At 42.2% G+C, this 22,819-nt stretch overlaps 1 protein-coding gene across 9 annotated transcripts in view; it reads right to left on the reverse strand.

Moving 5' to 3' along the window:
• Positions 1-549: 549 nt before the first annotated feature.
• msrab (methionine sulfoxide reductase Ab) overlaps positions 550-22,819 on the reverse strand; it is a 54,283-nt gene continuing 32,013 nt past the window's right edge. For 8 of the 9 annotated variants that reach the window (XM_028566647.1, XM_028566648.1, XM_028566646.1 and 5 more), the window contains 2 exons: positions 10,899-11,005; positions 550-1,014 (listed from right to left, as the gene is read on the reverse strand). In XM_028566647.1, the coding sequence (XP_028422448.1) occupies positions 841-1,014; positions 10,899-11,005 (281 nt within the window). In that variant the 3' untranslated portion in view covers positions 550-840. Of the gene's footprint in view, positions 1,015-10,898; positions 11,006-22,819 lie in introns of those variants that run through there. The other variant, XM_028566643.1, reaches the window with a different exon arrangement.

The following is a 22,819-nucleotide window of genomic DNA, read 5'->3' on the forward strand; positions in this document are numbered from 1 at the left end:
TACTGATCATATTCAAATCTGCATTTAAGAAACTTGAAGAACTGTTACTAAAGTCTGAGCTCTGTAGTGTTCTGGCTTTAAGATGAAGGTGAAAATGTTGCTGGATAGTAAAACTATTAAGGTTGGTTGATTTTCTTCTAATCAACCAACTTTGGAATACAAAGTGTTTACATGGTTTCTTAGCTACAATGTGTCACATTAAAGGGAATGCTATAAAAACACTGCTGGGGCTCTACGGTGTTCTTTGAGAAACATTGACACCTTGTGGAAGCTGACTGTTGCTGCAGTCCAACAAGATGCTGCTACAGCTGCACTAAAACTTCAAGTTAAATTCTCTTTTCATTTATTTATTTCATTTTCCTTTTCTTCTATATATTTAATGCATTTAATGTTTTATGCAAAGCAATTTCCCTTGTGTTTCATAGGTGCTTTACAGAGAAAGGTTTCTTGCAGTGTGGACTATTGTCTTACTGTTTACCAATTTCTTTTATATATATATATATATATATATATATATATATATATATATATATATATATACACCTTTTTATATATTTATTTTTTACATAGTGGTAAAATATTCATGTTTTTAGCTGTATGTCTATTTCTGTGTACATTCTGAGCAACCTTGTACACATACTTGGCCAATAAAGCTTATTCTGACACTATATTAATTCTCCACAGCTGACAGACAGCAACAAATTTGATTGAAAATCTGACAAATAAGTTACATTACTAAAATACTAGTAAAATACTTAAAAAAAAAAAGATTAAGGACGATAAATGACAAAATAAAAGCCTTCATAAATCCTCATCCTTTTCTTTCTCACCACGCATCCCTCACAGTTCATCCTTCCCAGCTCCAATGGGACAAGAGACTCCAGTGCCTTTGAGGCCACAATAGCCATTAGGTACCTTCTTCAGGTACTGCTGGTGATAGTCCTCTGCGTAGTAAAACGGCTGCCCCTCCCGGATCTCTGTGGTGATGCGACCGTAGCCTTTTTTATCCAGCTCCTAGGCACAAAATACAAACATAACCCACAATAATCACTGTACAGTTCCAAGTTTCCAAAAACTAAAGATAAGCTGCAGAAAAATAAAATGCCAAATAAACTGTATAATTAAGATAGTTCAGCTAAAAATCTTCACAGATTAAAACATGTTTTAACCTATCTTTCTATATATATCACACACACACAGTGGTATGACAATGATTATGAGGTTAGATTTAAGTTCACTTAAATTCGGAGATGCAGAACTACTGGCCTCCTTGATCAACAGCAGTGCTGTTAGAGGTTAAAATCACTAAAAGAGACCCATCTGTGAGGAAAACATTCCAAGTATGCAGCACCTTCATGTGTTTGGTTTCCATCACCACAGTCGTGACATACTTTCAGCACTACTTTCTCCGTTTTGCCTAACTTCCTCAAAATGAACACACCTCTTTAAATGGTTGTTCTATTCTGTGGTGTATTGGATGTGAACTTTCAATACCTCTCACTAATACAGTAAAAAGGTTTTGCTCCGTGGCTAGAAAGCCGGGTGATTGAGTGACAGAAGAAAGGAACACCTTTTTCTTTCAGTAGTGCCGCTTGCCTCTGTGGCTCTCTCTGTGGGACAAAGCATCAAAGAGTATCCGCTCTCTTTGAGAACTCCTTAAGACACTTTTATACTTATACTTTTCTAAACACCTTGAGAAAAGGCTTCAAACACTCAAGAGCACACTCACATAGACACAAACATGCACACTCCAAACACCTCTGACAAATATATCAAATACTGTACCTGCTGGGCTGAGTGGTTTTCTCTATCAAATAATACAAGCACTCAGCCCTCTCTAGATCTGTGCTCCTGAGAGCTAACAAAACAACAAGTTTGGGGTGCACTGAGAGTGTCTGTGGGCAACAAGTAGCTTGCATGTAGCGCGCTACACCTCAGAACCGCGTGCAGCACTGAGAAGCTTTGCTTTATGGAGGCGTCAATTGGCAGGGTTCAGCAAGCACCATGAAACAGAAGCTAAATGAATCCAATCCTGGCTCAACGTTTTCTTATCAGCTCCTGCACGATACTGTCATGGATCCTGCTGGAGAATTTAAGGATTCTTCATTCCTCGTAAGGTGGTAAAACTTTAAAACTGCCTGTCAAAGTTTGTAGTTTGCTCCCTTTATGGAGGCTATGGATAAGCTTGAATTCATGATGGATTCCAAGTTTTCAAGGCAGGAAAAAAGCAAAAGGTCTTATTAAAGCTTCTCAAACGACTAAAGCATCATCCACATTTCTATTGTTAAACTGTAATGCTCTTCATGTTCACTTATGAAATATAGTGAAAGACACAGCTTTCATTTTAATGTCAGGCACAACAATGCAGACTTGTGAGACATGTCCCAGAATAGATGTCACTGTATATGTGCAATATATATATATATATATATATATATATTATATTGGCAATCAATATTTTTTTATATATTCAATGACTCAAATGGTGTGTAACGTAAAAGGTGTTGCTCATAGTGATGAACCCACAGAATTATCACCCAACCTTGCAATCCTTGTGAGCAGGTTCTACATCAATGTTTTGGTTTTATGGAAAGCAATGTCACCGTTTTGGTTCACTCTCACTGCTCTCATTAACCTTGTTTCCAGCAACAGCCGGCAACTATTTTTCAGTGAGAAAGCTCTGATAAACCCCTATATGCTACCTGCCCAGCACCAGATGGCAAATGGACAACGTTGGTGAACAAAGTACATTTAGCAGCTAAAAAGCCAGATATTCCCTGAAAAAAGGATCGTAAATATAGGACTTGAATTCTCCAGTTGGCCAAGAACAACTCTTAATTAATCAAAATGTTCAGTGTCTGCTGGGTTAGCTGCTTTGCAACTTCATAGAATGAGAACATGTCACTGTTGTGTTTACAGGCTGTTCTGCTTTCCCCAAGTGGCCATATAAATCAATTAATAAAAGATGTAAATATAAAATACATATATGGCGACAATTTAGAGGACCAACCAACATAAAGTGTCTTTGTAAGAGATTGGATCAACATGAGCCTCCAGAAACTCCCATTGGTGTTTACCTGGGTTGAGAGCTGATGACTGCAAAGACCATAGTATATTATTCACACCGTTTTCATACCCCTTGTGACAAGTATGGAAGCATCTGCATTTGTTATGATCTTCCACTTATGTATTCGGGTTCAACTTAATTTTTCGCCTACCTGTAACTATTAATTGCGAACCTTTCCATTCTTTAAATGTCAACTGTTGGTCAACCAGTTTCGGGCTGCAACTAACAGTTCTTTTCATTATCTATTAATCTACTGGTCATTTTTAATGGACTGCGTTGATTATTGTCAATTAGTCTTATAATATAGTGAGAAATGCCCATCATAAATTCCTCACATTTAAGAATCTGAAACCAGAGAATATTCCAACATTATTGCTTCATATGAGTTTATCATGTAATCCATAATCAGAATTGTTGGCGATTAATTTACAATAAGTCGACTAACATTTTACGCACTTATATTTGCAAGTTAAAATAAGATACATTTTCTGTTTCTAACTCCTGAGTTAAAACCAAATCAAGCCACATATGCTACACATATTTTGCTGATGGTGTAACTGAAGCTGAATAAAAGTACGGAAATGATCATTTTGGACAGAACAAGTTGGTACTTTTAGATCATCTGTAATGTGCATGTAAGAGTAAGACCGTGTGTATGAAAAATAAAATATCACCACTAATTATAAGATGGAATAATGTCAGTGAAGGGCAGCAGGGTAGTGTATAGTTGTATCCACATGGAGGCAGTGTGGCACTAGCTGTGTGTGTGTGTGTGTGTGTGACGGAGGTGATGCAGTAGAGTCAGTAAATCAAAGCTCTGCGCCCCACAGAGAGGCTGAGGCAGCGGCTGACCTCTAAGTCCTCAGTGGCTGCCGCTACAATGTGAGGGCTCTAATCTCCCTGCAGGATGGACCCAGCGTCCACAAAACAAACTACAGCCACAACCCCAACCTCACAAGCATGTACATATTTACCTTTCAAATGCACACTGTGTGCAGTCTGACACAGGAGAACCCATTTTTCCTGCCTATATCCAACAGCATTGTAGTAAACCAGCCGACACGAGCGTGGAAGCTTTGTACATCATGGCCTAATTAATCAGTCATCATCATCACCAAACCACTGTAGTAGCAAACCCTTCAGGGCAGAGGACGCTTCATGTGAGGAGAACACAATGTCCAAGAAAAGGTCTGCTATTCCGAGCAAACGTACACCCCCGCCCTAACACCCACATGCACAACTCCCTCGCTCTCCATCCAGCCCTCTACAGCAGTCACAACACGGCGGCCATTTTAGATCTATAAATCAGAATGCATGGCGTCACGCCACTGTGTATAACCTTATGTGGCTTCTCTCTCTCTCTCTCTCTCGCTCTCTCGCTCTCACACTGCAGCAGAGGAATTGAGGGAAGGATGTGGAGTGTAAAAAACAGCGAAGATGGAGGAGAGAAAATTCTAGAGAGGACGCGCAAACGAGATGTCCTCAAGTTGAGCCTTTTGATGCTGGTGATAATGACGTCCAATGATGCTACATAGAGGGAGAGAAATGTGTTCATCAGTGTTTGTGTATGTGATTGTATTTATGTTTAAGTGTGTGTGAGGATTGAAACAGAGGGTCATGAATCCAGGACACATTAGGTATAGTTCAGAGTGTGTGTGTGTGTGTGTACATCTGTATAACAAATCCCATCACACAGCCACATTATTGGGTCTCGCCTCCTATTTGACGACAAGGTAAACCTTTACATTTTGGGGCAAAATTTGGTTTTTAGTTACAGTTAGAGTTGGGATTAGGCATGTACTGCTTATGGTTAAATCACCAGGGAATGAATGTAAGTCAATGCAATGTCTTCCTGAGTGACAAAAACATTTGTGTTTGTGTGCGTGTGTGTGTGTGTTCACTCAGCCCAGTCAGCCCTTCCTTTCTTCACGCCTGTCGGAAAGACTCCCCTGTCAAAGGCATGGCTGAACGGGTGCATCTCTCTCTCTCTCTCTCTCTCCTCTTTTCTGACTCTCTTTTTACCTCCCTCCATTGCTGACTCCCTCTCTCTCTCTCCCATGTGAGCACAGACCATCGCTTCGTGCTACCAAGTCCTCCCTGCTCTCCAGCCAAGCGAGAGAGCCCCTCTCGCCATCACCATCGCCAGAGAGACGGCCTCGGGACACAAATAGGACGTGACACCCCGAGAGAGGGTGGAGGTGGAGGAGCAAGAAGAGGAGGAGGATGAGGAAAATGTACTCTCTCCTCTCGTCCTACCCTACTGTCTTGTCTCTCTCTGTCCCCCCCCCTCGGAAGGCCTACGGCTGCAGAGTGGTGGGGACGAGACGCGCATTGACATAGAGTTTGTGACACGCGATGACTCATGGTGAAGCCATTTGAGGAGGGATATGACCTCAATTCGGCGATTTATGTAATCATCCCTTAGTCCACTCCTGTTACTGGTGTGTGTGGTTACCGCCATTTATCATTTCTCTGGTTACTCTGCATCAATTTATTCATTTTTTGGTGTCCTCATTTCAGTCTTAATCACAAATATGTAAATAATGTCTTAGGCTTACAAATGTATATATAATAATTTAGCAGTGGTGGAAGAAGTACTGAGATCTTTTATTGCAAGCAAAATTGCAAAGTCCTACATTCTTATTTTACTTAAGTAGAAGTATAATAGTACTCATTAGAAAATCAAATGATGCCTGTAAAGGTGTTACGTTATTGAAGTATTTGGGATTATCATTGTTGATGCATTAATGTGTAAGCAGTATTTCATATTTTAGCTGGTCTAGATGAAGCTAATTTTAACTACTTTATATACTGTTCTACTACTATAATACTGCATATTTCATTAGCTGATCACATGTTTTTCATGTAAAAATATTGATCTTTAACTAGTAACTACAGCTGCCAAAAAATCTTGTAAAATAAAAGATTCCCTGTGAAATGTAGTGGAGTATAAAGTATAAATAAAATAAAAATACTTCAGTAAAGAGCAAGTACCTCAGAAAACAGAAAGTTGTACTTAAATAAAGCACTTCAATTTACTTAGTCAGAATGTACAGACAAACGACAACAAATGGTTTGTACGTTACTGCAAACTCTTGATCTCATTTGCACAGACCTAGAGCCAAGGTATCATTCCCTGCAGATGCACACCTCAACTTCGGCGCATGCAAAGCCCTTCAACCTGTTAAAAATGTAAATACACTTTGAGTACTGCCGAAAGCAAAGCTACTCTGTGGTACAATGCTGGTAACAGATAGACTGTGGTTCTGCCTGAAAACACATGAAGTAGGCTGACATGATACTTATCGACTAGTCCACGGCACCCCGCTTGCCCTCGATGACCTCAGGGAGAGAGACGGAGCGGGAGTGATGGAGAGAGGACGAAGAAGGAAGACAGACGGGGAGAGAAAAAGACAGTGATGGTGCAGAGACACGCAGGGAGAGACTGAGGGAAGGAAAGGAGGAGAGCATGGGAGATTATATCCAGAGGCTGACAGAATGAAAACAGACTGTAGTGAGGTGGTGAAAAAGCAGTCTGAAAGATAGAGGATATAATGAAAGAGTAGTACAATATGCTTCTTGTTCCTGCCAGGTTCTGTAAAATGCCTTATATGTAAAACATTAGTATACATCACTGTGTGTGTGTTAAAGGATGTGCATTTAATCTGTGAGTCTGTATGCACAGAGGATGAAGAGTTTTTTTTCCCCACTGCCCTGCTCTGTTCATCTCTCTTTCTCCGCGCGGGTCAGGCATCCATTTTAGCTGGGCTCTAATCTTCAGCGAGCGAGGAAGCCAACACTCCTACATTTTGAGAGGGTGAGAGGATGCACACACTTCAGTCTCGGAGCGAGGCGGTGCGCGCTCCTACGTTGTTTTGTTGTTGTCGTTTTATTTTCCCAGGGCAAACAACAAGTAGCTCAACATCCGAAGACTGAAAAACGCAGAAGATCATCCCTGCATTCTTGTGAAAAGCGATCGCCTTATAACATTTCAGCTGCACTGTACATAATGTTTTAATATCAATATCTCACGGAGGGGTGGCCATTTACCTTCTGGCAATTAAAAAGTTATTTGTGGACAATATCCCTCATCATTTTCTATTAACAGGTTACATCTTTGCGATCGATCCCTTTAGCACAAAGCAAAAAGATTTCCATGTAAAGCACAGACCGATTATAAAACGCGGGAGCTGGGGAATAGCTGGAAGGGTAAATCTACTTTTGAAGACATTCCAAAATGAGAGACGTGAGCTTGTGTGACCTGAAGCCCGATTATGAAACCTGCTGATGCTGCGCCCCGTTTTAACAACCCCCGGGCTTCTCCTCTAGACTTCTAGCCCCAAACGATCCCCGCCTTTTTTTTTTCAGCCATCATCTGAACCCCAGCTTCCCCCTTTCAAGCTCATTAAGTTAGGATGCCTTATCAGAGGGCACACTCACCCCTCCAAGGCCCTACATACATGCAATATTCAAGCTGGCTTGATAAAACCTATTGTTCATACATGCACACACACACACACACACACACACACACACACACACACACACACACACACACACACACACACACAGAACCCCCGTTCTTCCATTTTTCACTCCAAACCCTAACCCATCTCTAGCCCACCCCCCACCACACTCTCCTCCTAATCAACTCTTCCCAACCATTCTCTCTCACCCTCCACTCACCCCCACTCCCCCTTACCAAGCTCTGGGGAGACACATTTTAGCAGAAAGGGAGGGATAGAGAGAAAGAGAGAAGGGGAAAAGAGAGACAGAAAGACGGGGGAGACAGAGGGAGAGAAAGAGATGCACTCCTCCTCTCTGCTCTGCTGCCACAGCGGCTTGGCTACAGAAGCCTTTGATGTTCTGCAAATTTCAAATTTCATTATAGAGAACCCCCTTCTCCTCTCCCCTCCCTTTCCCTCCTTCTCCTCCCCTCGCTGCTCTTTGCGCTTAAACAAGCTTTTCTGCCCCCGCCCTCCCCAATGCTGAAGTTAAGAAACTGAAAGCCCTGCAGAAGAGACTCTTCATATGGGTTAATTATTCATTGGGCTGTGCGTGTATGTGCCAAATGTATGTCTGTGTGTGTCTGTACGTACATGCGAGTGTGTATGAGTCATGGGCTGGCAGTGGGGTGGAATACTGGATTTTGTGATGCCTGTCTTATCTCCGATCGTCTTGGAGCGCCTCCACGCACTCACTCTTGTCACTCTACCGAACAAGCACTCACTTCCCCCGATACGAGAGCATTGGCCTTTAAGGATAAAACACACAGTCGCACACAACCTCGCGTGCACATACGGATACACACAGAAAGCCCTTCCTCTGTACAGATGCCATTTTCAAGCCAGGGCGTTCTTGAGACTCAGCATCAATGCGGCAAGGCAACCATTTCAGGGCAGGAAGCTGCCATTTTGGTTGAGAGCGTGTCAGCTGCTTTGAGAAGATATGTGTCCCAGTGGCCCTCAGATGAAACTGGGGTGCCACTGAAGTGGTTGACAGATTGGTGGTGTCAGCAGTGTTGGTGGGGAGAGAGAAGGGGAGAACAAGAAAGAAGGAGGGAAGAGTCTGAGTGCTGTTTCTCCTCTGGATGTTCATAAATGAGTGTTTTTTGAGTGTCTACTGTAAACTGGGTTAAGGTTCTCAGCCTTTCCCCGGCATGGAGGTTTTCAAGAAGATAATGCTCGATATAACAGCCTTTTTTGTGCTGTAACCTGAACCCATTGAACCTTTGGCTGTTTTTGGTTGGTTTTCACACCGTTTATTCAAGGGCTTATGGTGTAGTTATTACATGTCTTAGCTAGGCATTACAAGGCTTCTAAATAAAAGAAATGCCATCAATTGTGATGTCAGTGGAACTATAGATAGGACAGTTTTTTGTGAATTTCTAAAAAAAGATATTATCAATATTTTTAGGGAGGGTGGAGGGGGATTAACATATATTTGTATACTGTATGAATCGATAGATATAATCATCAGCAGATGGAGTTTGCTCAGTTGTTAGAGATTTTTTTCAGGGGATTTTATGAACTTGTCATGTTGGCTAAAATTTTTGGTTCAAGCGCATTAAATGATCATTATATCAACATTTAATGATTAACAATAACGTTTAACACACCCAGTAGAGTGTGCGCCCCATGTAGACTGAGTCCTTGGCAGCGGCCTGGGTTCGAACCCAACCCGCGGCCCCTTGCCGCATGTTGTCCCCCCCTCTCTCCTTTCCTGTCTTCAAACTCTCCTATCAAAAAAGGCCATAAAAGCCCCAAAAAATGTTGGCCCTACATTTCCCATCAAGCTTTGAGCAATGCATAAAGTCTGTGCGTTCTTTAATTTCCGGTTTTATGTTTGTAAAGACAGCGATGGTGCATGGCTTATAAACCTGGGTGGTGGGTGTGTGTGTGTGTGTGTGTGTGTATGTGTGGGGTCACCGTCAGTTGATAGCCTGTCAGTCAGTCATGGCCCTCTGATCTGATTGCCCCCCCCCTCCTGCTTCCTGGTCTCAGCTGCCACTCCTCTTTCACCTCTGACCCCAGCCCAAGATCAAGGTTGGGAGGTTGTCGCCCTGGCAACATGAACAGGCCTGTGGCCCGTGACTGCTGACCCCGGGACCCCTAAGTAACCATGACGATCATAATTTGCTCCCCTCTGCCCCCCTGCCAGCTTCTCCATGAATACCATTTAGAAGGGGAGCGATGAACAAACCAAAGTGATGCAGGGATCACTGGATTGACGGACTAATGGACGGACGGCCAGATGGAGTAAAGAACAAAAGGGGGACGCGTGTGCCACTGAAAGGACTAGCTTTAGAAATTAGTGTCGATGATCTATTGACCCTCTTCCTCTCTTAGAGTTCAAGAAAGAAAGGGTCACCGATTGGACAGAGGTGGCTTCGCTTGACTAAACAGCATCAAACTCTAAGAGGTCACCACTCCAGAGACTGTATTTTAATTCTTATTCAAATAACTTGGACAACGCCACGCCAACGGTGTTTTGAGTGTTTTGCTCATTCTCATTTTGTTACAGACATGATATACAAATCACAAACATCTAGTATTTAATGTGGCTGTTTGTAACTTTCAGTTTGTGGTGATTCTAGTGACCAATTTGGTCAAAAGCGGTAGTGTTTTTACCACACCTGCTGTCGTAAGAGATCTTTTGTTTATGGTGCTGTATTGCCCAATCTTTCATTTAGGCTACAATAAGACAATAAGTTACAGATGCATCGTTGCATTTCAAGTGTTGTATACGGTAACTTTAGCCTACTTTGGATGAATCGAGAGCTAAACCGGATATCACTGTCATGAACCAAAGCAGCCATTACTACAACAGATAACTTCTAAAATAAAATACAATAGGCCTAAATGAAGAAATCTCCTGCTACCTTTTACCTGGCTGCATGAATGTGTTACTGTAGAGCCGTTCTGCTTGCCGTAAACCATTTTGTGACTTTGTGGGAAAAATCGTATTAATGAAAACTAAAAATAGCGTTCTTTTCACTGTTAGTCTCGTTTGCTGTTACAGGTCATTTATGATCATCAGATGAAAAAATAAACTGTTTCAGAAACATTAAAAAGTTACATAATAGTAACTTTAAAGTTACCTCAGAACTGTAGACCTGTATGATGTACGTGAGGTTGGGGCAATGGTTTGTATGTTATGCATCGACACTGAACAGCAAATTACAGAAAATGTTATCCATTATTCACACTTTTTCAACAGACGCTTAACTTTACTTCACATATGGTTTGGTTATATGCAAAGCCATGCTCGGGTAAGTATCATAATGAAACCTTCTGATGTGCGTGTGTGTGTGTGTGTGTGGGTATTATACCTGCTGGAAGGCCACTTTGCTTCTCAATGCAAGCTCCTGTTGAGTGGGGTTGGATGTGTAAATGGCTGAACGATACTGAGTACCACTGTCATTCTGCTGCCTCATACCTGCGTAAACACACAAGACACCCCACAAATAAGCATAATTACCACAATCGCCACAGACACAATGTCATTTGCATGTAAAAGGTTTTCACTATTATGTCATCATCCTGCATCTTGAATTCATGAAGCCAAATTAATTCAAAGATCAGAGCAGATTTAGGCTATCATTAGCGAGGCGGTGTGTAGGTGTATGGGCTCATGTACGTAGGTGGGTGTATTTTCTTTTTCTGTCATCTATGTGGCACTGTCAAAATTTTCATCAGCTTTACATCAGTGTGTTTAGAGTAGGGCCAGGCTTAGTGTACCTTGACTAGGAGGCCAAACAGCTGCCATCATTTCTATGCTTTTCAGAGGCTACAATCCTGAGCAGCTCTGGCATCCATGGCCCACTCCACTGCAGGTTTCTGTCTGTCTTTTTCTCTTACCCTCTCTCTCACTCAGCCTTTGTTTCTTCTTCTTTGGTGAAGAGTGTCATTCTTCTCTTCATCTAGCCTTCTAAATCCTTGTCTTTCTTCAATCTTTGGCCTCCAGTTTTGAGCTGGGGCGAGTGGCATGTGTGTGTTCTTTAAGTCTTTTACAGCTTTGCTTTTCAGCCTGCAGATAGCAACTGTGGCTTAGTTTGTTTAAGCAACACATTTCCTTATCTTCCAGATAAGTGCCACTGCCACTTAGGTTGGACAAACTTGAACTACTGTTCAGTGATTCTCAAAGATCAATGGTATATATATCAAAGGCTACATCAATGGAGGAGGTGATTCTGCTTCTGTCGAAGTATGTTGAAGTGTATTTGTCATGCAACAGTATTACTGTTTCTATTTCTTGTTATCCATTTCTTCTTGTTTTCGATGGAATTTCCTTAAAGTAACTATACGTAACTTTTTAATGTTTCTGAAACTGTGTAATTTTTCATCTGATGATCATAAATGACCTGTAATAGCAAATGAGACTAATAGTGCAAAGAATGCTATTTTAATGTAGTTTTTATTAATGCCTCTGCCCGGGTCCGATTTTTCTCGCAAAGTCACAAAATAATTTACGGCTAGCAGACTGGCTCTAAAGTGACACATTCTAATGGGTCACAGATTTCAGCATAACACCGGAAAAAAGCCTCTTAGAGTATCCAGCCAGGTAAAAGGTAGCAGGAGATTTCCCCATATAGGCCTAATTGTATTTTAATGTTATTTTAGAAGTTATCTGCTGTAGTTATGGCTGATACTGGGGCAGGGCCATCACAGAAAAAAAGGAAACTAAACGAAGAACAACTTTAGCTAAAAGGAAAAGTGACAGACGACGGGCAAAAACCCGAGTCAAACTGGGTTGGGCTTTCAACAGATGGAGACAATTATGGGATTGTAAATTATTTAAAACTGACCTCGAATTGGCCCTCAGGTAGCCTATGTAACATGTCTATTTCATTCATGAAATAACTTTACAATGCGCAATGTGGTTCTACATCAGTAGCCAACATTAAATTACATCCCTCTTCTATTTAGCGCCCGATTTTTATTTATTTTCAGTCTGTGTTTGTGTTGGCCTACTATTTTCCTTTCCCTTGTCCTCCTGTACTTGTGTAAAGCGTCCTAGGGTTTCATGAAATACGCTATATAAATGTATTATATAAAGTTATTATTACATTAGTTGCTACTCCTAATGCTTTGGCAGGGATACCCGGTTTAGCGCACGATACATCCAGAGCAGGCTAAGTGACCGTATGCAATACTTGAAATGCAACGATGCACCTGTAACGTTTTACCTTATTGTAAATGAATGATTTTCTGTCTGAGCAAAACATTCATCGCAACCATATGACCTCCCGGTAACACTAACGCAGTAATACAGTGGGCAATACAGCACCATAAACAAAATACCTTTACGACAGCAGGTGTGGTAAAAACACTACAGTTTTTGTCCAAAGCGGCCGCTAGAATCAACACAAACTGAAAGTTACATAAAGCCACTTTAAAGCAATATTACCTAATTATTTTATGTTAGCAAACGGTTGCCTATTTACACATCAGATACAGAGTGGCAATAGCATTCGTTCGGAGTCGTGTTTGTGTCCTTCCAGAAAACTTGAGTCATTGACTTCCCTTTTTGCTCTGTTTTGGCTAAATGCCAGCTAGTTGGTTTTCTTTATTTCTGTTAAAAACAGCTGTCTGCTGAGGTTGGAAAGGGGTTGCTGAGAGCGGTAAGAGTGAACCCAAACATTGAGCTGTAAAACCAAAGCAATGAGCAGAAACATGCTAAAATGAGGGGCAACTACAGAGGTAAGTGATAATTATCTGTGGGTTGGAACCCCTTTCATACTATACATTATTGTTTAATCCATTGTAAATATAAAATATTGATTAGTACTTATTATTTTTAGTAATTAGTAAAACAGTTCTTCTCTAAATTGTAATGCGTGATGAAGGAAGTCAGTTTGTGTGAAGAAATGTCTATTGTGCTCTAACAGGAGAGGGAAATGTGTCAAGTCTATCTATAGGAAGCACAGATGACACGATAACATGATGAAGAAAACAACATAATTAACCAATCAGATGTGGCCACTGTAAGGCCAGTGTTCCTTTGCCACATTTGTAGTGCTCGTCCCCCGTAGGATTTTCTTAAGAGATAAGGTCTTTTGCCCATATAAGCTTTAACACGTTCATTGTGTTCATGTACATTTTGTCAAACAACATACCGTAGGTCACATGTTAATATTTCTCTATGTTGTTTTCTATTTATATTGTGGGAGAAAAACTGATTTTCACTGAATATGCTGACAAGCTGGAGCCACAAGATGCTGGCGTCTCCCCAACACAGTGATCTGCATATCTTGTTCTCTTTAGATTATGTTACCTTACATCATAGAGTGTCACAATCTATCTGGGACATAGTCTGTTTAGATATAATATAATGGCTATAAGTATTCATCTGGTCTTCAATCAAATCAGAGCAAACAAGCAGACGTTTCCCGCTCTCCGACACACTCTGAATGCCTCAAATAATTTGCTTCACTGAAAATTTCCCCAACAATATTAAATGCTTGAGTTGTTCAAATAGATAAAACCTTGTATTGTGGAGTTTACCATGTTAAACAAAATGTATCATTCTCTGTTTAGTACAGAACGTATTGCCTTTAACATCTTCTCTATCAAAAATACAATGCATTTTACATTTAAAATCTTTTATGGCAGCCCTAAGTAAAGGTAACTGACATCTGCATCACCTTAAAGTGAATCACACGGTTAGCCTTAGGGAGAAAAACAAAAAGGAGTATGTGTACCTTCCTCTTTTCAGATTTTTAGAGTTTAAAGTGAAACATTGCAGATTTTCAACCAGCTCTGTGTCACTGCAGTGTTTGCAGACCATGTCAATTTTGATTGGTTGCCAGGCTTCAAGGAGTAGGGTCTTACCTAATATGAGCCTGTCAGAGGTCAGACACCAGTTGAGGAAAATTTTATTTAATTTTTATTTATATTGATTCCAGTGGGGAAATTACAATTTACACTCTGTTAGAAATCACCACACACACAGAAAAACAGATGTCAGAGTGAGTGGGCTGCCAGTGCTGGACCAGCACCCTGAACAGTTGGGGGGTACGGTGCCTTGCTCATGAGCACTATGGCAGTGCCCAGGAAGTGAACTGGGATCTCTCCAGCTACCAATCCACACTCTATATTTTTTGGGTCGGTATGGGGACTTGAACTAGCGACCCTCCAGTTCCCAACCCAACTCCCTATGGACTGAGCTACTGCCACCCCAAAAAGTAGTGGAAGAAGAGGAGAGGGGCGTGCTAGACGATAACCGCAACTCAATGTTGAGACCTTGATGGACCATGAACAATAACCCTCCTTTCTGAAGTATTTGGTTTTTGTCTGCAATTTGATAGTCTTGCATTGCCAGACCTTTCTCCACAGCGCAGCAGAGGAAGGTCTGGCTAGTCCACACAGCAGTAAGGGATGGGAGAAAAACATGCTCTCGTTTATTGGCATTTCTTTAAACCACAATCCTCTTGGGAGGTGCTAAGTTCGGAGCGGAGCCACGGTGCCTTGTGGAACATGTGTACGTTCAAAGGTTGTTTTAGTCGTGCAACAGAAAACTCAGATTGGACAGATAATCCAGCTAGCTGTCTCGAGTTACCCTGCAGAGATCTGAGGAGCCGTTAACCATAGTCCTCAGAAATTGACCGGAGTTTAAAATTACAACACAAAGAAAGCGGAAAGTACCGGGACATCTGAAAACGGACATCCAAAAAGATTGACATCCGGCAGAATTTCCGGCAGAACGAGAGCAATCCGGAAAGTGGAATGCCGTGGACATAGACTAGCAATTTGTTAACCCAAAATTGAAACTGAACCAAAGCTAAGCTTAGTGCAAGATTGGTTACCTGAGAGGACTGGAGTGGGCTGTCCTAACAACGTGGGTAGAGCTACGGAAAAACAAATTTCTTTTGTGTAAGGTCTGCACCCTTTCTTGTTGCTGGCAACCACAGGCATTAAGTGTATGTTGTGGTCTGTTAGTAGCTGGTAGTCATAAGGCTTAGTTTTAATTAAATCCCCTTAACCTAACAACAAATCATTTTACCAGTTGCAATGACACAATCACAATGCTAAAATGGTGATGTTTAGCAGCTATAATCATTTCCACTGTCACCCTCTTAGTTAGTAGTTAAAGTATTGAACAACATTTTGATTTGGTGATCCCACTAAGATGAGGAGTCAGCACCGTCAAAATTATTCCAATTCATCATGAATGTCTGGACCAAAGTGGTGGACCGACCTACATGTTAAGGAAAAACAGCCCAACTCATTACAGAAGCATTTAATGAATTCTCAATCAAGGAGAAATTCAGATTACACAGTACAGTGTAGGTGCCATCCTGTAAGGTGTATTTAAACTCATGCTGGAGGCGTTAAGTTTAGCTGAACCTTAAATGTAAACAAATATATTGTGGGCGCTGTAAACACATATGCTTAACCCAAATTTATCAGCACAGACAGAATGTGCTGTGTTTACTTTCTTCCTGACCTTGCCAGGATGAGCAGCAGTGTGTTATCATACATCTGTTACGTCTCCCGTCTTCTATGGAGACAGAGTTGAACTACTGCTCTATCTGGAAAAGTTAGAAGTTATGTTGGACACTGAACTGAATGAGACCTGGGGTACCACTGTCTCAACTTACATTGCATTAGTTTGTAAGCTGGAAATTCCACCGTACTACAGACCACCATTGCCATCCAAAATGTGCCATGCTGCTAGCGTGGCTAAAGCCACCTGTAATATCATATTCTACATATTTCATAAACATGTATTTTCAAATGTAACTTCTTTCCATATATTTTGTATTTATTATTCAACCCACGCTCTCATATGTCTGTCTCTGCATCCATCTCTACCCTCACCCTCTTTCTCTCCATCTCTGCAGTGCTGGATGTCGGCCATCTTGCCCCCAGCGCTGTTGTTCAGTGATGAGGCTAATGGTGGTCCCTGAATCAAAGGCCACCGAGCCACTCTGCCATTGGCTGTCCACCAGAGCCTTTACTCTGATTGGCTGGCTGGCAGGGGTCTTGTAGCTTTGCTGCTCCCTATGACCTTCCCTGCTGACCCCAAGCTTCTGACCCCACACACACACACACACACACACACACACACACACACACAATCATGTGTGGACAAAACATGCATTAAATCATGAGGAAAGCCTATATGATATAAACATTATATATCATGAAACTATAGTTGGACAGCTGTAATTTGATTCCAGCTATTTTACAGCAGAACAAGGAATATAATGTCTACCTAGCAGGAAAGGTAGACATTTAATATCTCATATAAGAAAGTAAAGACGACAAAGGCTTTTTATCACAAAGAAATAGTTAATGATGTATGGAATGTCAAAGAAAGGTCAAGAGACAAACACCCTTGAGTAGTAGTAGCTGCTTCAAACGCATCAGACGAGGAGTTACTCCCTAATCAAAAAATTAACACCATCCAAAACATCAGCCTAGGATTTGACTATACTAAGTCCAAATGCATTCCCAAAAGCATTCAGTCCTCAAAGAACTACAACGGCAACAAATACCAGCCAAAAAGCTCTGATTCCCCCCCATCCTGCCTCCGCCGTCTCCCTCTTGCTCTCTCCATTTTTAACAGCCCCCTTCGTTATTTTCTCCATCCATCAAAGGCGGCAGTAATTATTAATGAGAGCCTCCCTGTTCTCTCTGCATTATGCATGAGAGCCTTGCCTCTGAAAGCAGAGGGTAATGGGGGGTGGACAGAAGGGGAGGGGCTACGGGTCACACACACACACACACACATAGCCTCTCAGGGTCAGTGACCTACGCCCACAAAGCCAAAAATATTAATTAATATACCCCCCCCCCCTAAATAACAAAATTTAAAAGTAGCCCCTTCAACACAAAAGCCAAAATCAGACAAAATGGAAGGGTGGTGGGGGGAGTAGCTGCTCTCTCGAACAGACATTCATGCACACACCTGCGTACACAAATGTCCATGCATACACTTTTGGGCTTGCTGTGATTAAACCTGCTGAGATTTCTTGCAACTGTAAAATCTCTTCCAGTGTTTTCCCTTGCACACACAAAAAAAAAAGAAAAGAAAAAAGGCACCGCTCAGCTTGTCCCTGCTGGCTGTTGAGGATAGAAGCCTGCCATTTCTCCCATTGCCAACTTCACCTTCACTTCTTCCTTCTGCAAATTGTGCTCATTCAGCCTTTTGTCTTTGGCTCTTGCCTTATCCCTCCCACATTCATTTCCCTCCACCTTCCATTCCCTTTTCTTTGTAACCACAAGTACATATATCTTGTGTGCATAGTGTGGTAGAGGGATAGTGAAAGAAGGGCTGGGGATGCACAGCCAGGCTTGTGATTTTAAGTTGCAGGCTAAAAAAAGGAGAAACAGCAAGAAGGTACATTAATCAGATTAAAAGGGAAGCTGCAGAAGAACTGGTAAGGAGGGAGGTGAAGATGAAGAAACAGAGGTAGAAATTACAGGCCGGCATACGAGTGAGAGCACTGTACCAAGGCGTGCAACGCCCCTCTATAGAACCAGTGGCCTGACCCCGGCTTATTCTCCCTTAGCGTCTTTTTACACGACGATCCTTCATCCATTAACCACTGTAAGAGCTGAGATTAGCCTCACCTCTCGACCTCTTTATGTACCGTTGCAGCTTTCCATATGTCTCTTTCAGCTCCCTCTCTGTATCTCAGGAGCATTCAAATGGATGTCAAACAAAAAGAAAGATTGCAAATGATGCAAAAACCCCAACCCTTTAATCACGGAGACGAAAGAATAAACATTTCAGCAGTCAAGCTATATTGTCAGTGTCCGCCATTGTTCAAAATGTTTTTGCATAATTGGCGATTTTTTGCATCCTTCTGAGCGTGGAGGACAAACATTCAAAGTGAATTCGGAATTATCGCATTTGGCAGTGCTTACCAATTAGACTGCAGCAGAATGAACACTAATGAACAATCTGATGTGGTTTGTTTTTTTCTTCTTAATTTACCTCTTTATGCCTACCACCTACCTGCATTTCCCTACACTGTCACACAATGTAATACTTATTCACCCACTTCAGGTTGAGAGAGAGAACCCTGACACTGCCCTGCGCCCAAGCTGAAACATCAGTGATGATTATTTGGTGTTTTTCACACTGATGGAGTCTGACCAACAATCGTTAGTCCTACTATTTTGTCATAAAAGTACATCACAAAATAAAAAAGAAGTATAATGAGTTATAGGGCATTATACTTATAATTTTTTATTTTATACATCCCTGTGTGTGTGTGTGTGTGTGTGTGTGTGTGTGTGTGTGTGTGAGAGAGAGATAGTACTCAGGGTTGTGCCGTGCCCCGCGGTCCTGTTACGACTGTGTGCGTGCCAGCAAAGCCCTCTCCTCCTCTCCCCTCTCAGCTGCTATTTTTGCCCTGTTATTATGTAAGCCGCTCCTGACGCGAGAGAAACAGAGGCAGAGTACGGAGTTGGGATGGTGAGAGCATCCCCAGTGGACACACATGTACACTCGCCTGCACATGCAAACACACACACACACACACACACACACACACACACACACACACACACACACACACACACACACACACACACACACACACACACACACACACACACACACACACACACACACACCATCTATACTAAGGGGAGTAAATATGTGACATATGCAAACATACAAAGCAAAACAGAAAGCAGTGTGCTGCTGGCTGTCAGATCGCGACACTAACCTACGGAGGCAACCTTTGACCAACAGCAGAACTGTGTGTGCCTTGGCAATAGTATTGTGCATGTGTGTGTGTGTGTATTTAAGGTGCACATGCACATCATGTAGATTACTGCAGTAACTATCGTCATGCGTTTCAAAAATCTGTTACATAGCTCTTCTTAGCTTCCATTTAATTCTCACTACTGGAGCAGTACTCTCTAACATGATCACTTCATGGTTCTGGGCATGTTGTCAGAGCACTGTGACTCTGGCCCTTACGCTGTTTATTTTTAAATCTAACAAGTAGAGCTTTTCCTACTGTTGTACTCAAATCAGTCCAGATGAGATCACAAGTTGAATTTCCTGTATTTAAATCTGTAATATTGTATGTTAAAGTTTGGCCATGACAAAAAAAAATACAGTGTTCACGTCAGCAGTTTCAGCAAATTCTGCAAATATATGGCGAACATTTCTATAATAACCTTCTGTCACTCCCACAACTAACACACAGCTTTGGGATCAATTTGTATACATCTATCATTTAACAATTTAAAAATTAAGTAAACTGAAATGTTATGACTATTATCCATTTCCCTGTAGGCAATGCATTTCTAAGACAGTACAGATTTTTCAAATGTCGCACATCTTATTTCAGAGCAAAAAATCTTTTAATTACAGTTTGTATGATTTTGTGTGATGTCGACTCAATTTTCCAACATTCAAATGACAATTTTGACAGCCTGAAATTAACACTGCAAATATTTAGGCTCTGTGTGCATTTCTGAGTTTGTGTGTGTTATCTGGTGGTAGTCATTATTATGCAAAACACTGATGCTGAGGTCTCTGTCTCTGATCAACAATTACAGCACAGGGTGGGATCTGATGTTTTCTTGTTTTTTGAAGTTGTAACCATCTTTCTTTTTGTTGTGCTCTTTCTTCCTTATCACTACCCCAACCGTTTTCCTTTTTCAATTTTATTTCTCCCATATTGTTTCAATTACTTTCTTATCTGGGAGTGTATTTTTTTCCATGCAAGGTGAACAAGTGCACAATAAATGCTGAGAATTATAGAGTCTTATAGAAAAATACTTAGGTTATAAAACGTATAACATAATCAAACGGAAACACATAACTCAACCCCCACAGCATGCACAGTCACACACACGTGCCGCAATCTCCATAAATTAGGACTGTCAGTGTGTGTGAGGGTGTAATAACTGACACGTGCTAATGAGAACGCCATTCTCAGCCAACCAGTGGACAGGGAAGGGGTTGGGTTAGAAGTGTGGGGGTGGCAGAGGTCACAGGTCAGGGGTCAAGGCCACCTCCTGTGGGGTTTGGCTTTAGATGGCTGGGGCATCCCCAAATTGAGGGATGTGGTGACACAAGGGGGACATGGGGGTACCCCAACAGGGAATTGGCGTGTGTCGTAGCCAGCTGGGGTGAAGATATTATATAAGGGAATATTCATGCTCATTTTAATTGTCAGAAAGTAACTGCCACTAGCGTGACTCGGCAGATGGAAGACTTGGCTTGATTTATGTCTATTTTGTGACCTGACCATATCCATGCTGGTGTATATGTGATAAGCCATTTTATACTCTGTGTGATAAGCTATTTTTTTTAGCTAAAGACAGGCTATAAACCCTATGCAGAAACTACACAACACAGCTTACAAAAAAATAAAAAAAACATAAAAAGCTCAAATGGATAAAACTGGGCACCATCACTGATTTTTGAATTTGGCTTGCTTATTTAAAAGACCTGTAATATATTTCTTTTCTGCTGTGTGACTCCACCGTCTACCTACAAGGGTGAGCGTGCATGTACGTGCAGGCGTTATCAAATGAGGACAGCCGCCACGGCCATCTTAGCTGTGCATTTGTGTTTTTGTGTCTATCGCTGTTCACTGACGCAGCATCAACAGCCCACACCATAAATACTGCATGGCCTCAAAAAATAGAGAGAATGGAGGGAACGAGGCAAGAGGAAGGAAAGGAGAGGAAAAGAGATGAGGAGGAAACAAAGAGGAGGGGAAAAGCCTCAGTTGTTAAGAAGAAGGGTGGCGGAGGACGGGGGGCGGGAAGGGGGACGGGGGGGGGGGAGGGGGGAGAGGAAGAGATGGGAGAATGGGGAAGGGGGGCATGAGGAGCTGGGAGGAGAGCGTTAAAAGTGGAGTGAGTGGATACAAGTCTGTTTGTGTGATGAGCGGATGGCCTCGGGGAGCGGTCGACTCACTGCGCTGCTCTGCGGATGTGCTGACGGGCTCCAGGCCGTTTGCTCGCCCCTCCGCTCTGCATGCTGCAAAGAGGACAGGGGTGGGGGTGGGGGGTGCAGGTGAGATGGGTGAGGGGGAGAGGAGACTGGAAAACTGGGAGAGAATGTGGAAAATGGATGGGGGAAGAAACTGAAAGGTGGAGGAGAAAAGAGGCATAAGAAATCACAGGGAGAGGAGGAAGGGACGTGACCTTATGTTTGAATAGGTTAAGGAGCAAAAAAGGGTGGTAGGGCAACCATGGGAGTAGCAGTAGAGTAAAAGAAAGGGATGAGATGACAGGTTGACAGGGTAAAGAAGTGGTCAGATAAGATGTGTCTATCCTCCACTGGGAGCTGAGGGTACGAGGGATAGAGGGAGCGAAATGGGGCCTATGTTCTGTAACAAGGAAGTATCCAATACACCAACTGACATGCCATTGGTGCAGCTGTGTGCACCCTCGGCATGCACGTGTGTACGTGTGTGTGTGTGTGTGTGCGCGTGTGTTCTGCCTATTTGCATGTACGCACAAATGGAGTAAAAGCTGTCTACAAGTAGGCATAATGACCACTTGTGCATAATGTGAAGTGAACAGTATGGTCCTGTATGGAAATGTGTGCGCAATTGATCTGCAGTGTGTGAAAGAACAGCAAGATGTGTTTGCATCTCACTAGTGATCATTCTAAATACATAAAATCATGTTTTCAACCCCCCACGATAAAACAGAGCTGCTAATGCCCTCTGACATTCAGATGTCACTTTGACTGTTGAGAGTTTACTCATGCTCGAGTGTTTCCATGCACACAAGTGTGAAGGTATGTTGCTGAAGAGTTGCAGACATAAGAAACTTCTAATATAAGAGCAAGTTAAATGGGGGGGTGGGTGGGGGGGTCTTTATGCAACATCCCAGGGAAGCCAGCAGATTGAGACTAGTGTTGCTGAATATGGAAAGAGGGCATACAGCAAAGGCTGCTGGGAGTTTCTGATTGGCTGCTAATGTTGCTATCCAGGCTACGATTGGTGGAGCTGGCGCAGCCCGACATCACGTTGTCGGGACTAAACCCTTTTGAACTGAGGCAAAGCAGAAAGGCACAGATCTCAACATACACACACACACACACACACACACACACACACACACACACACACACACACACACACACACACACACACACACACACACACACACACACACACACACACACACACACACACACACACACTAAAAGGAAGTAATGCATGCAACTGAATATGCATGTGAACAGTGTGTATATAAACCAGGCTAGGCTCTGTGTTGATCGTGTCAGGAGAAAACAGAATTCATAATGTTCCTG

This window comes from Perca flavescens, chromosome 20 (genome assembly GCF_004354835.1).
Source record: "Perca flavescens isolate YP-PL-M2 chromosome 20, PFLA_1.0, whole genome shotgun sequence".
NCBI lineage: Eukaryota > Metazoa > Chordata > Actinopteri > Perciformes > Percidae > Perca > Perca flavescens.